Source organism: Crotalus tigris, unplaced genomic scaffold (assembly GCF_016545835.1).
Source record: "Crotalus tigris isolate CLP2741 ecotype Arizona unplaced genomic scaffold, ASM1654583v1 scf7180000019300.285305, whole genome shotgun sequence".
Taxonomy (NCBI): Eukaryota; Metazoa; Chordata; class Lepidosauria; order Squamata; family Viperidae; genus Crotalus; species Crotalus tigris.
This window is the reverse complement of record NW_024097475.1, coordinates 221160-237625: the sequence shown is the minus strand read 5'-3', so window position 1 is coordinate 237625 and position 16466 is coordinate 221160. Positions and strand designations below refer to the sequence as shown.

The following is a 16466-nucleotide window of genomic DNA, read 5'->3' as shown; positions in this document are numbered from 1 at the left end:
CAGTTTTCTTGTCAAGTTTTGGGGTTTTGGGGGGGGGATGGGAGGGCTTGCCATTGCTTCCTTCCCAGTGCTGAAAGAGAGTAACCTGCCCATGGTCACCTAGCTGACTTTGTCCTAAGGAGTGACTGGAACTCACAGTCTCCTAATATCACCACTGCAAATTGTCTGTTAAATAATGCTACCTATGTTACCATGTAGCTTACACATCCTCCTCATTATCAAAAGCTCTGAAAATTTCAAGGAAAGTTATAGTTCCCATCACTACCTAAACTTCAAAAGTGCCTATTGAAACAATCTTAAATCTTCATATTAAAATGAACAATATTTGCTCTCTGTTGTGGCTTTTAAAATAGAAAGGTCACATTTCATTTGAATGTAAATGCTCTTTTCAAAATAAATCATATTGCAAGCTTAAGCTATCCTTTTCTGTTTCTATTATTCTATTACTGGGATTGAAAGTCTTTACATCTACTATGGCTTTTCTATCTCTTGCTTTTCACCCGGTAGCTACTTTGGAGGACTGGAGGCTCCACTGGAAAAATGCCATAGATATTTCCTCTCTACTTTGTATAGGTTTTTAAAAACAGTGTTTCTCAACCTCAATGACTTTAAGAAGCGTGGACTTCAACTCCCAGAATTCCTCAGACAGTATGTTGGCTGGGACATTATGGGAGCTGAAGTCCACACTTCTTAAAGTATCTCAATAGAGCTACAGGATATAAACCTCCATTGCTGTTTATGGTTTGAGTTTAAATACATATCTGCAATTTAGAAAGAGTGTACGCCAGGTAAGAGGTAACATTAGAGATCAAACTGAAATTTTAACCCAGCCTTAGGATTGCAGTTTAATTTCCATTTCCATAATGTTATATAAATATTTGTCTATACAACTCTAAAATTTAGCTCAGTTTTACAACTTTCTCTCTGGGTGAATTTCAGAATAATTTTAATATTTTTGTATATAAATGATAATTTTACAAGTGTGTTCAGAGCTTTCATATGACTTTTAAATTACTATTTTTACCTGTATTTATGATAATCTGGGTAGCACAGTGTAAACAATGTAAAAAATCCAAACACATTTGTAACAGACATACTATAAGTAGATGTTTTCATAAAATGAGACTTAGGATTACTATTGAACTGAGCCGGGCTGAGCACAGACTTTCTACAGATAGTTTCAAATTTAATGCTAATATAATCTATCTCCCTGGGAGAAGAAATCCACCAAAGGAACCGTCTGGTGGAAAACAGATACAGTAAGAGCATGGTATTTATCTATGTGTAATTCAACTACATATATGAAATTCATTTTTTTTAATGCTATGATGTCATACAATGACACCAAATATATTTTTATTGATTATGTAATGCCTCCTCATTTTATAAAAGTTAAAAAAGCACAACCAGTTAAAATAATAATGAAGAGATTTTTTAAAATTATATAACTATTTCCCTCATCAATGTTTTTAAATATGATAGTTTTAAATGACAATGCTTCATTTTTCAGACATTTTTCATTTCAACAAATTATATAATCATTAAATGAATGAAGTATGACTACATAATTAATCCCTTAATTCTATTTGGATATGTCATTCAAATAGATCTATTTGAATATCATGTTCTTTTATGGCTTTTAACATAAGTTCATAATAGCCAATTTGGGACATATGACCAGGTATACTGGTCACAACTTAAGAAATTAATATATTGCAATTATACTATAATTGTGCAGCATGTAAAGAGTGGCATTTTTAAGGCACAATCAAGATAATTTCCATTAATGAATATTAATTGTTACATGAATTACAAGTTCAATAATAACTATAACTGTTCTGTATGTAATCACGGTTTACACATTTACTTGAATTTTCACTGTTTCTATTAAACAAATATGTTTCAATTTCACTAAATGCTTTGATAAATTTTCTACAAATGGCTGTTTGCATCAAATGGTAGATGCTAGTGAAACTTGGCTTTGTTTTCCTATGTCATAGGCTATCTCTCTTTATGTCAATGTGATACACATACAAGGAGAATATTTTGATATATCATATATTACATTGCTAAGTAACATCCTGGCAAACTATTATAATATTCCTATTTAACAGAATTTGTATTTTACTATACAGCATATATAAGAATCATGATACAGTTTCCTGACTAAAAAATATATTATTAGTTAATACCAATAACTCTATAAATCTTTAAACTTTAAAGTATTTTCTTTGAAGATTTTGTCTTGTTTTGATATATTTCATGGAGCAGGATAGGAGATTCACCTTGGAAATCCTTCTTCTTGGCTTTACAAAATGTACTGTAACTTTCATGATATGTAGAAATTGTGTAAATGTTGTACATCATATTCACTGCTAAATAATCTTCCCAATTTTTGAAAAGCAGGCAGATGAAAGCAATTGTGCAAATAACATATTTTTTTCTAGAGTACCAATTTCATTTGCTATCTCTATTACACAATGTAAACTGAAGCATAAAAAAGGGTTTTTTTAAAAAATGGGGAGACATGGGGTATGAAATTTACTGCTATAAATTTAGGCAGGAAAAATCAAAGGTACAAGTACAGATTGGGCGAGGCCTGGCTTAAAAACAATATCTGTGAGAGGGACTTTGGAGTCCTAGTGGATGATCACTTGACTATGAGCCAGCATGGGTTGTATAAACAGAGGCATAGAATCAAGATCATGTGAAGTATTAGTACCGCTTTATAAAACCCTAGTAAGACCATACCTGGACTACTGCAGCCAATTTTAGTCACTATATCAGAAAAAAGATGTTGAGAGTTTGGAAAAAATTCAGAGAAGAGCAACTAAGATGATCAAAGGCCTGGAGACTAAAACATACGAAGAACAGCTGCAGGAGTTGGGTTTGGCTAGTCTAAAAAAAAGAAGAAACGGGCGACATGATAGCAGTATTCCAGTATTTGAGGGGCTGCCACAAGGAAGAGCAAATCACATTATTCTCCAAAGCACCAGAGAGCAGGACAAGAAACAATGGATGGAAACTGAACAAAGAGAAAAGCAACCTAGAATTAAGGAGAAACTTCCTGACAGTGAGGACAATTAAGCAGTGGAACAACTTGCCTCCAGAAATCGTGGGTACTCCATCACTGGAGATTTTAAAGAAGAGACTAGACAGTCACTTGTCTGAGATGTTATAGGTCCTCCTACTTGAGCAGGGGGCTGGACTAGAAACACCTCCAACGTCTCTTCCAGCTCTATTCTATTCTATTCTAAACTGTTTTTGTCCATGCATACGAATACATGTATTAATCTAAAGAACTACCGTAGCTTTGTGCAGAGGTTGGCACACAGATTGTGGAAAATCGCATCCCATTTTTTGTATTAAATTGTGATGGGGCAAAAGAAGTAGCAGATGAACCACCTTTGGTGGAAAATAAAATAATAAAAAAATGGAATGCTCTGGAGAGAACGGATTTTTTCCTGTGCATTTTTTGATTAATGGCAATAGAGAATTGTACATTCAGTTTGGTTACACTGATTTAAATCTTGTTTATGCACTCTACATTTGTGCATTATGATGCCCAGTGAATAACTAAGCTTATTTAATGAAAAGTAAACTATAATTGTTTGTTAGAACTCTAGCATATTATTGACTCATATAATAGTTCAAAATTTATAATTTCATCTCAACATTCCTCATAAAATAATTTAAAAGGCATGTATATAACTCCTTTCAGATATTTTGTGTATGTGCACATAGCACACAGAAAAAGTTATATCACAGTGGCTGGCTCTTCTAATATATTTAGGATGATCACTTTATTGTCAGAGAGGAACACTCTTCTGACTCAGATTATGCAAATATGTTGAAATACTGTAAGCACTTTCAAATATGAGTTGAAGGAAAATATCTTTCTTTCTCTCTCTCTCTCTCTCTCTCTCTCTAAAACACAAACACACACAAAAAAACCCCACATGCCTATTAAAGCAGTTTTTTTTTCAGATTGACATGGCTGCTCCCTAAGCTGCTTTCAGTTACCCTGAATGTATGAACAGCCATTTGCCCTTGCCTTTTCCTACCATGGGTTATGAAACACTTCTTTTGAAGGATTTGCCCAACCCTTACATCAGGGGTGTCAAAATGCCAGCCCACGGGCTGGACACATCATCACAAAATGCTGGCCCGCGGGCCGGACGCACCCACCCCATTGCCAGCAATGGAGGAAAAGCTCCAATATGTCGTGCGATGTCACGTGACATTGCGAGTTTGACATACCTGCCTTACATTATAAGCAAAGGGTTCTTATTTGCATTCTCAGAAACATGCTTTTCCAAACACTTGATATTTCCCATGTAAGGAGTATATTAAAATCAGTCTATAAATATTATAATTGAAGATGATATTTATTAAAGAACACATCTGAAAAGGTATTATTATATGCTTTGGATTGGAATGATAAAAATTCCATCTTAGTTTTTTTAAGAACTTCTCAACTCTTTTGCTAACTACTATGAGAATTAAAAAAAAACCTTGTTTATTGTAGGATCATTTTTAATAATTGTTAGTTAAGCTACAAAAGTGTAAATAAAGTCCCTTATAAGAAATAAGAAACTTATTTCTTAGTTGTTTTTTGGCAGGCAATATGAAAATTGCATTTAAAAAGTAAAATTTGTACAAGACTTTATTGTAAATCAGTCTGTTTGGGAATTGAGAACCAAATCTGGCAGATTATAAGAAATTTCTTTATAAAATGTAATAGCAGGCAGCATGTTGTTGTTGTTGTTAATTGCGAAGTTATGTCCGACCCATCGCGACCCCATGGACAACGTTCCTCCAGGTCTTCCTGTCCTCTACCATTTTCTGGAGACCATTTAAGTTCACACCTACTGCTTCAGTGACTCCATCCAGCCATTTCATTCTCTGTTGTCCCGTTCTTCTATTGCCCTGAATCTTTCCCAGCATTAGGCCCTTCTCCAGTGAGTCCTTCCTTCTCATTAGGTGGCCAAAGTATTTGAGTTTCAACTTCAGAATCTGGCCTTCTAAAGAGCAGTCAGAGTTGATCTCTTCTAGGACTGACCAGTTTGAATGCCTTGCAGTCCAAGGGACTCGCAGGGAGCATAATTTAACATTATCTTCTAATTAAGCCACATTAAAACCACTCTGATTACTAGATTTCCCCAATAAATCAAATCTGTATCTAGAAATACAAAACTTTGTGGTTTTAAGGTAATCTTTCCTAAACTAATGAACCCAAATGTATTGAGATAGAAACTTTTTTCTACAGAATGCTGTTGGAAGGAGGTGTGCATACAGAAAGGCAAGAGAAAGTACAGGTTTTATGATGTTGTTATGCAAGTGACATTCATTATGTAATTTGCATCAGTATAATTCATGTCACTGGCACAATAATGCATGTGATGTCAGTGTGCCTTAGAGTAAACACCTGCATCTGGAAGTTGTTGTCCTTGTATATTAAGAGTTGCCAGGTAAAAGCAATCTGATTTAAAGCTAATAATTTTAAGTCGCTACAGTTTCATTCTAATACTTCAGTTTCAATATTGTACTCCAGAATAAAATTTTAAGTTTCAGAAAAGGTAGATGTTGTAATTGCCCATATTTTTTAGATTGAATGAAAGGAGACACCATAACTTATTATAGCAGGAAAAGAGTTCCCATACAGCAGGATTTGTAAATTGTTAACTCTGAGCTCTTCCAGTTGTGATCACTAAAAGCAGGCAATAGGAAACACTTAAAATGAAACCAAAAAGAAGAAAAGTCTAACCACTATAAATCCAGGGAAAAACAGAGAATGACAACCCCCCCCCCACATTGTTCAATTGTATACAGACAAAAATAAAGTATATTGGGGCATTCTGACAAATGCTACAAGCATTCAAACATTTTGTTTTTATGCAACAATTGTGTAGGAGGAACATTCATTTATGTAAGTTCCTCCTATCCCCCCATAAATCCTTTTCTGCTCTCTGTGAACACAAAGTCTAACTGGCTAATATTGTAGATCTCAACTGTAAATGGCTTCAATATTTAATTTTAAAACTGTTAGCCTAATATGGCTATATGTTGATCATTACGATAATGGCTTGAAAGCAAAATAAAAATGACCATGAATATAGTTCCAAATGACACAAAATTGTAATGGTATTTAAGGTGCTTTCTTTTTCTTTTTTAAGGAGTTATCACTTTCCATGGTCAGTTCATTGTTCTTACACGCTCTGTGCCTTTTGCTTGTCATTATTTCATATATAGTCTATCAAGAGAATGTTACTTCAAATACAGAGCTGAGTAAATTATCATATAAAAACATTTGGAAACAAGGAAATGATACTGCTCTGTTATTATTGAGTTTTGAAAATTGTATTAAGTGCTTAAGCATAATGATGTATCAGTTATTTTTGTTTCTTTTTCTTTGAATGTTGTCAAAGCACAATCAAATTAAAAAGATATTGTTCCACAATGTGATTTTCAACTTCATTGTGTACTGCTGCTTTGTAAAATTGAGATTTAATTTATGATCCCATGTGACCATATTCTGCAGAAAGCTGCCACATTTTCTTGAGTTGGTTCTAATGCTTGCTGTACTCCAAGGAATAAGTTGATAAATATTTATACAGCAGTTGTACATACTTATGGAAGGATACAAGTGCAGGACTGGGAGTTATCAAGTCATATATTTTAATTTGCAACTGCCAGATGATGTGGCAGTAGTAGTAGCAGAAGAAGAAGAAGAAGAAGAAGCAACAGAAGCAGAATTAGTGGCAGTTGTGGCTTGACTACCAACATAGAGTGGGTCCAAACATGCCACCTTAGCTGCAAAGAATGAGTGGATGCAATGCAGAACTGCAAATAAATTTGAAAATTCCAATTCCTGAAAGTGAAAGCAAAATGATCAGATATGAGAGACAAACCAATTTATTTATCATATATTGTGATAAAATTACCAAGAAGCAGTTGCAGAGTCACAAACACAAGGCTTAGGAAAATCAAATATACTCATAATACACTCAGTTCTATTATTCCCTCTGAAAACTAATTTTTTTTGTCTTACTACAAAATTACTTTCTTTATATCCAGATTAGTAAACTCACAGTTTTTATAATTTTAAAATATAAATTTGTAACTATAATTATTTTACATTTCCAAATAATTGGGGAAAGATAGTTAAATAAAAAAGCTACTATGTGATGGGTATAATCCTTAAATAATCTAAAATAAAATATAGTTCACATACTTTTGTATTTCATTTTTTATCAATCTTTTAGAAACTTAGAACATTTCTGATCATAAAATTGTAACAAATGTTAAAATCTGTGTGTTCAAGACTTTGTATGTCAGAAGTACAAAATACCAGAATATTGTATATAAAGAGTTTTTTCCCACATTTCTTTGCCAGGCTATTCCTCAAGCACATCCCTATTTTGGTCATTACAAGTCAAAACAGGAACCCTTACAATAGGGTCTTCAAACTTGGCCCTTTTATGACTTGTGGACTTCAACTCCCAGAATTCCTCAGCATAGCTGGCTGAGGAATTCTGGGAGTTGAAGTCCACAAGTCATAAAAGGGCCAAGTTTGAAGATCTCTGCCCTACAACATAACCCACTGAGACATTTCTCAGTATTACAAACTGCAAATTACTCATTTTTGAAATATAGATTTTATCCTATGTATCTCTACTGAATAGGAAAAATAAGGAAAAAATAAAATTGAGCTTTATGGTATTCTTCCTCCAAGCCTCCAATCTCCCTCTTTACAGCAGCAGCAGTTACTACCTCTATGATGTGATGACACAATGAATGTACCATCATTGGCCCCTACTAGTCTGATATTTTAAAAGAGAAACAAGTGATTTTTCTACTTTTCTACTTTTTGGGGGGTCTGCTATTCCTACTTTACTCTGTGGCTAGCTAACTCAAAGCTAATGTTTGAGTTAGCTTTCACTCCCAGTGACAGTGGTCAAGTCCCTGCAGTTTTCTTGGAAACATTTTTGAAAGTTTTGCCTCCTTCCTAGGGCTGAGAGAGTGATTGCTCAAAGTCATGCAGCAGGCTTCAGGCTGAATATAGGAGTAGAACTCATGGTTCACTAGTTACTAGCCTGTTGCTTTAACCACTACACCAAGCTGTTTTTTCTTCTCTTAGTTAGCCACAGTCATACTGCTGTGCCAGTTCTGAACTCAGTACACAATGCTCTGGCTATGCCAATTCTGAATTCAGACAAATTGGTACATCCTGTTATTTAGTTATAAATAATTTAATAATGGAAAAGGAATTGTTTTCTTGTCTTTACCTTTGCCTCAATCTGCTTAGTATCAGGATTTTGAAATAAAAATTTAATTTTGCTCTTGCCATCATCTGAAGACCCCTTAAGCTGGGAAAACTTGTACCGCCATAGTACAGCCTAAAGGAAACAAACAACAAAAACACAGATATACATTAATGTACAAAACTGATACAGAAGAAAATGCATATCTGGGAAATTTTCAATCTACTAATGATATCAATATTAGCAAATATATTTTTCTCTTATCTGAAGTGAATTTTTTAACTTCAGTGATCCTATTTATTATAACAAAAGAGAGATATCAGGAAGAAAAAAATAAGTTCTTTATTTACATTTTGTTAAATGAATGGCCAGTGTAGTAATCTGGCTCTATTTTCTGGTCATCTTTATTACTAAAACAAGGTATCAGTTTCCCATTGTGCAGTCAGTGATTTAGTAACTATTGTCATTTGTAACTGTTGGCAATATAAACTGGGATTACAGGAATGCCATCTAGAGGCAATTTGAAGATATACTAAGAAAACTGCAAGAGATGCTGTTTGCTACTAATCAATGGAAATTTTGAATGAGCATTAAGATGTATAGATCGTTTGAAACTAAAATATCATCTATAATGTAAATCTGTACCATGGAACAATTCATCTTTTCTTTTAAACCAAGAATGATGTAGTATTATAAGCTCCACTTACCAAACACATGTTGGATATCCCCAGATATTTACAACTAGATCTGCACAGAGTTCTCAATATGCTAAAGTCAGAGTGGGACTTATCATGTGATCCTGTTTCATAGTGCATGTGAATTCAATTTATACGGGTTTAATATTATTCTCATATGACATAGCTCTGGAATCCTTCTCCATGTATTATCATACATTAAGCATAGTTTTAGCTTAGTACTCCATTTTTTAATTTGGGGTATATTTTGGAAATGTTCTGTATCTCTGTTCAATTTGGTTGATGTCATACAATCACAAAGTAGTGAATCTCTTTAAGGGAACAACATAAGAGAAACCATTGATTGACAGGCTTGTTCCTGTCTTGGAAAACCACAGATTAAGAGCTTTAAACACAGAGAAAACTCTCCTGTTAACTAGACATATAATCTTTTATGTAATATACCAGCATCTCACACCAGGTGTGGGAATTGGTTCTAAGTTTTTGGGAACATAATTACCAAAGTTACAGTTTCCTTTACATAAGATAAGTTTCCAAGAAAATAAATTAGAAAACTGTTTTGTTTTTTTTTTTATTGAATTTTTTTCAAAAATTTTACAAATAAACATCCACCCCCCCCCAAACCACCCCACCCTCCCCCCCCGACTTCCCAGAATTGAATATAGGATTATTTAACAAATTTTAAAAAATAACGTATACAATTTATAAGATAATTAATAATAATAATAAAAATCATAATAATAATATATATAATAATAATATACGTAAAAAAAAAGGAAAGAAGAAAAAAGGGAAAAAGAAAAGAGAGAGAGAAAGAAAAAAGAAAGAGGTAGGCGAAAAATAAAACATATATAGAAAAGTATATAAATAATAATACAGAAGAAGAAAGAAAAAAAAAACAATCATTACAAGTTATAAAAAGGCTAAATAATATTTTTCCATGTCTAAATTATGTTGTATAAAATTTATCCATTTTTCCCATACCGCAAAAAATTTCTCTTGAGATTGCTCCTTTAAAAAAGCCGAAATCTTTGCCATTTCTGCCAAATACGAAACTTTATAAAACCACTCTTGTAAAATAGGCAAGGATTCCTTCTTCCAATATTGTCCTATTAACAGCCTAGCGGCTGTAATCAAATTTAGCATCAATATAACCTCCCTAGCATCACAATCAGTAACAATACCTAATAAAAATAATTGCGGAGTAAATTTTACCCTCCTTCTAAAAATTCTCTGAATATTCCACCATATCTTAATCCAAAAAGCTTTTATATGCTTACACGTCCACCAGATATGATAATAAGTAGCATCCAAGTGTCCACATCTCCAGCATTTCGGCTGTAGATTAGAGTACATAATGGACATTTTCTTTGGATCAAGGTGCCATCTATAAAACATCTTATAAAAATTCTCTCTTAAATTTTGCGCTTGTGTGAATTTAACATTTCTTGTCCAAATAAGTTCCCAAGTATCCATTGAAATCGATTCACCAATATTCTGTGCCCATTTAATCATACAATCTTTAACTAATTCAGATTCTGAATCCAATTCCACTAAAACCCCATAAACTCTCTTAATATGGGTTGGCCTTTGATCTCTTACTTGTTTTAGGAGAGTTTCATCTTCTCTAAGCCAGCCCATTTTACAATCCATCTTCCATCTGTCCACTATTTGTCTATATTGGAACCATGAATAAGTTAGATTTTCATGTATTAGTTCTTCCAAAGATTTTAACTGCCAGTCTTGGCCATCCCATCTAAGTAACTGTGCATAAGAAACCATATCCATATTAACCCCTTTCCTTATACCTTCTATGGCATGCCGAGGTATAGCCCATAATGGTATTTTAAAATCAAATTTATAATACTTCCTCCACACTCTAAGCAAAGAGATTCTTATAATATGAGACTTAAAAACCCAATCCACTTTTTTATTAAATATTAAATAGGCATGCCATCCAAAAAGTAAATCCCAACCTTCCAAATGAAGTATTTCTATATTTGTTAAATTCACCCAATCGCTGATCAATGTTAGTACTACAGCATCATAATACAATTTCATATTTGGTACCTTGAGTCCACCTCTCTCACGAAAATCTTGCATTATTTTAAGTTTCACCCTTGGTTTTTTCCCTGCCCAAACAAATTTATTAATACCTTTTTGCCATTCATCTAAATTACGATCACTCTTTAAAATAGGTAACATTTGAAACAGAAAAATAAACTTTGGCAGGACATTCATTTTAATAACTGCAATTCTACCCATAAGGGATAACTGTAAATTGTTCCAATTTTTTAAATCCTTCTGTATCTCCGTCCACAACTTTTCATAATTATTTTTATACAGTTTTGCATTGGAAGCAGATAATGTAACCCCCAAATATTTTACCTTATCAACAATTTCAAAGTCTGTTAACTTAACTAAAACTTGTTTATCACCATTAGTCATATTTTTAGCTAATATTTTGGTCTTGTTATTATTAATTTTAAAACCAGAAACACGTCCATATTGTTGGATCAATTGTAATAATTTTACCACCGAACAAATAGGTTGAGACAAAGTAACAACCAAGTCATCTGCAAAGGCTCTTAATTTATATTCTTTTTTATTAATTTCTATTCCTTTTATTTCTTGAGACTCCCGAATTTTAATCAACAATATTTCCAATGTTAAAACAAACAATAACGGGGATAACGGGCATCCCTGTCTTGTACCTTTTTCTATTACAAAAGCCTCTGACAAACCCCCATTTACAATAAGTTGAGCAGTCTGTTTTTGATATATATTAGATAGTACTTGTAATATATTTTGTCCAAAATTCATCTCCTTAATTAAACATAACATAAACTGCCAGTTCACTTGGTCAAAGGCTTTTTCAGCATCCAAAAATATCAAGCCTGCAGAGACTTGATTATTCTTTTCTAAATACTCTAATAAGTTAATAATTTGTCTAACATTATTTTTCATATACCTTCCAGTTATAAAACCCGATTGATCCTTATGTATAATCTGCTGCAAAATCCCCATAAACCTATTAGCTAAAATTTTTGCAAAAATTTTATAATCCACATTTAAAAGAGATATAGGCCTATAATTTTTAGGCAATGTAAGATCTTGATTGTCTTTTGGAATCAGTGATATAAATGCATTACGCCAAGATGGAGGGATCTCTAACCCCTGTAATAAGTTATTAAACAATTCACACAACGGTTGAGTCATCTCTTCTACTAGAGTTTTATAATAAATAGATGTCAACCCATCCGTACCCGGCGCTTTGCCCAATTTCAATTGTTTAATAGCTGTAACAATTTCTTCCTTAGTAATTAAACCATTAATCTCTTTTTCCTGATCTTCTGTTAATTTAGGAAAATTAACTTTACCTAAATAATTGTTTATATCTGTAGTTTGAATATTAGTACTCTTGTATAATTTTTGGTAGTATTCTAAAAAAGATTTCTTAATCAATTCTTTCTGATAAACCAATTTACCATTATAATTTATTTTATCTATATTCCTCTGTTTCTGTTTCTTTCTTAACTGATAAGCCAACCATCTCCCTGGTTTATTAGCATTACAAAATGTATTTTGTTTCATAAATAGTAAATTGGTTGCAGCTTGATCAGCCATCAACATGTTAAATTGTGTTTTTAACAGTTTTATAGCTCCTTTCACCTTTTCATCTAAAGGATTTGAAATTAGGAGTTTCTCTTTTAATTTAATCTCCTCTTCTAAATCTTTACGTTTCTGAATCTGTTTCTGTCTATGCAAGTTATTCATTTTTATCAAAATACCACGCATAAAAGCTTTACTTGCATCCCACACCATTGACATTGATGTTCCCTTATTCATATTTAAAGCAAAATATTCCTTTAAACATTCCTTTAGTTTATGGACATTTTTTTCTTGTTTAAATAAATTCTCATTCACCCTCCAGGATCTCCTGTCTTCTTTCTCAGCAAACAGTTCCATCCAAACTGGACTATGATCAGACAATGTCCTAGGAAAAATTTTTACATTCTTCACCCTGTTGTATAAATCTGTTGTAATCAAAAAAAAATCAATTCTTGAGAAAGATTGGTGTCTATCTGAGAAGAAGGTAAAGTCCCTTTCTTCCTGGTTACGTTCACGCCAATAGTCTCTCAATTCCCAATCTTCTTTCATGTCAAAGAAGGCTTTAGGTAGCTTAGCCTGTTTAAAAAAAGTAGAAGAGCCTTTTTTATCCTTTTGTATATCTAAGACACCATTCCAGTCTCCCATTAAAATCACAGATCTATAGTCCAACAAGGTTATTTTCTGATGTAGCAACCTGTAGAATTGCTCCTGTTGCTGGTTTGGTGCATACAGCCCCACGATAAGAATTTTCTTGCCATATAAACCAAGTTCAAGCATAACATATCTTCCATGAGGATCTGATTCTAACAGGATAGCAGATAAATTCTTCTTAACATAGATTACCACACCCCCTTTTTTCCCAGGGGCGGGAGATACAAAATGAGATCCCAAACGAGGATTGTTTAAATATTTTTGGTCTTTAGATGTAATATGAGTTTCTTGCAAACAGATAATATCATTGTTGTGTTGCTTTAAATAATGGTAGATTTTTTTTCTCTTTTGAGGAATATTTAATCCATTAACATTCCAGGTCAGGAGCTTTGCCATCTCCCTTGGCCTTGAGCCTGGAGAAGATCCCCTCAAATTCTGCTACTGAAGAGTATGTTGCAGAGCTTTTGGGTCTTGCTCCTCCCACCGGCATTGAGACAATTTGCTGAGTAGATTCTTTAATTTCTTTTTCTTTTTTCTGTTGTTCTTTTTCTTTGCGTTTATGTGCTGCACGGGTCATTCTCTGTTCTTTAACCTCTGCTTGGGACATCCATACCACCTGTCCAGCAGTCATCACACCTGTACCTTCAGGTTTCTGTTCCATCTCTTTATCACTCAAGACTTTGTGCATCATGGGCAGAGGTGAGCCTGCACCCAGGACCGTTTTGTAAAAATCCTTAGCTTTAGCAACTGTATTAAGTCTGTAACGTGTCCCCGCATGGCTCAGGACAATACCCATCGGAATCTCCCATCTAAATGGCATCAGTCTTGCTTTAAGTTCATTTGCTAAAAAAGCAAAATCTTTTCTGCTTCTTAAAATTTTAGGTGGAATTTCCTTTAATATAATAATATCTTGGGCAGCAATCTGGAATCTTTTATTGTAGAAAATTTGCAAAATCTGGTTTCGCAAAGACTTCTTAGCAAAATATATCACCACATCTCTAGGCAGATTCTTCTGTTTTGCAATCCAAGAATTAACTCTATAAATTCTTTCCACTTCCCCACGTAACTCATCTTTATCTATGTTCAAAATAACAGCCAAGTCATTAATCACCATTTCCATCAAGTCTTGGGTTTTATCTTCTTTCAGGCCTCTTATTCTCAAAGCATATTCCATCTGTCTATACTGGAACATAAGAATATCATCTTGTGAAGCTTCCACTTTTTTCTCCATATCTTGGAATTTATAATCCAAAAGTTCTACTGTTTCTTCAATTTCCTCCACTCTAGAGTCCAGCTTCACGACCACTGAGGCCACTCCAGATAAAGCTAAAAGTATATCATCCCTCAAAATAGTATTATTCTGTTCTAAAAGTTCCTTCATCTCTTGCTTCATTTCTTCCTTACTTTCAGATTTATTCTGTTCCAACAATTGCTTCATTTCCTCCCTAAACTGTGACACAGCATTTACCATTATTTCTTTAATGTCTTGTGCTGATGTACCAGATGGGGGAGGTGAAGGTGGAGTAGTTTTAGGTTGCTGCACTGAGGGTATTATTTTAAGTTGTTGTTGCCCAGTAGAAATAACAGGAGAAGAGATTACCTTAGGAGCTGTAGTGGCTGGTTGTCGTTTTGAAGCCATTTTAATTTATCTTCCTTTCTTCATAAAAATACCAGTAAAAAATAAAAAATCCAAAAGATTAAAAATAAAATAAAATAGAATAAAATAGAATCAATTTAGAAAACTCCCAGAAGATAAAAAAAAACTTAAAAAAGAAAACAGTATTAAGCAATAATTCAGCCAGTCCGTCTTTCAAAAGAAAAACTTTCAAAACGCCATTTTACTTTCACTCTCACTTTTCCGCCCGCGAGAAAAAAAAAGAAAGCTCAAAAAATAAAAAAAAATCAGCACATACTAAATAAACTAAGTAAACTAAAAAAAAATAAAATAAAGCTAAACTATAAATAAAGTCCTTTAAACAGTTCTGTCCGGTTTAAAATTACTCACGGTTACTTTAAATACGGAGATGGTAGCGGCGTTTCGCTTTGTTTCCGAAGAAACAAAGACAGCTGAGAGGCGGAGAAGGCAATGAACTCCGAGGGAGCACTCTTTCTACCCCCCTAAAATAAAAATCCAGGGAAGGTTAAGAGGTTCTACCTCTATTCATGCGATCTCTACCCCTTCCCTTCGCCCGGGAAGAGGATTGCGAGCCGCGGGCCAGCTGATGAACGCTGTGCTCCGCGGATCTAACACCATCTCAGGAGGACGGCTACAAAGTAGCCGCCATCTCCACCGCCTTAACCACCGGAAGTCCAAAACTGTTTTGTTTTGAGATTAAAAAGTATTTGAGGAGGTGAAATAGTTTATTCTGGGCGGGGGGTTGAACAATACTTACTATTGTTCTAATTAGGGTCTATGGTTGATTATAGTACATATTAAGAATATATCTGCTTCTGAAGAAAGGTGAAACAAAATTTAGCATACAACAAAAGTAAAACAGGTATTGTATGTACATTAATATGGGAAAATAGTAATCAAAATGGTATTATTTTCTTCATAGGTAATAACAGATATTGAAAATGGAAAATCTAATTTAGCTATAAAAACACATGCTGATACAATCTATTTTGGCCAATATTCTGCCTGTAGTAATATAAAAATGAAACCTTAGAGGCGGGATAAGATACAGATATCTATCTGCTGATGTTAATCCTTAAGCTATCCTATTTCTTCTCTTTCTCTCATCTCCCCTCCCTCCCTCCTTCACTCCTTCCCTCTCTCCTTCTCTATCTATCTATCTATCTATCTATCTATCTATCTATCTATCTATCTATCTATCTATCTTTCTATCCATCCCCCCCAGCATATCAAGAAAACAATTAAATGAAGAAATAATACAAAGAAAGGGTTATTATGTACATTCATACACAAACATATATATGGACAAATTTTACAGTATAGAAACTCTCTCCATATGCAAGGACAAATTCTATGCTATAGAACAGAATTCCAACCTTTCCAGCTTTGCAGACCAGTGGGAAGGGAGAGGGGATGGTTCTGCCTGCTGCACACACAAATAGAGCACGTGTGCTCATACTCGCCTGCTACTGACGTGAGTGGGGATGTATGTGCGCACACTCCAGCCGCTGCTGCAGTCTGGTTCCGAAAGGCTCAAGGCCCTGTAGTAGGTTGTGGCCCAGGGGTTCGGGACTCCTGCTATAGAAACTTTCTACCATACATTTTATA

General features: G+C 33.9%; 1 protein-coding gene across 4 annotated transcripts in view; it reads right to left on the bottom strand.

The window, feature by feature from the left end:
- Window positions 1-4998: 4998 nt before the first annotated feature.
- Window positions 4999-16466, bottom strand: part of SNTG1 (syntrophin gamma 1) — a 221610-nt gene continuing 210142 nt past the window's right edge. For all 4 annotated transcript variants that reach the window (XM_039361563.1, XM_039361566.1, XM_039361564.1 and 1 more), the window contains 2 exons: window positions 8289-8399; window positions 4999-6871 (listed from right to left, as the gene is read on the bottom strand). In XM_039361563.1, the coding sequence (XP_039217497.1) occupies window positions 6665-6871; window positions 8289-8399 (318 nt within the window). In that variant the 3' untranslated portion in view covers window positions 4999-6664. The remainder of the gene's footprint in view (window positions 6872-8288; window positions 8400-16466) is intronic.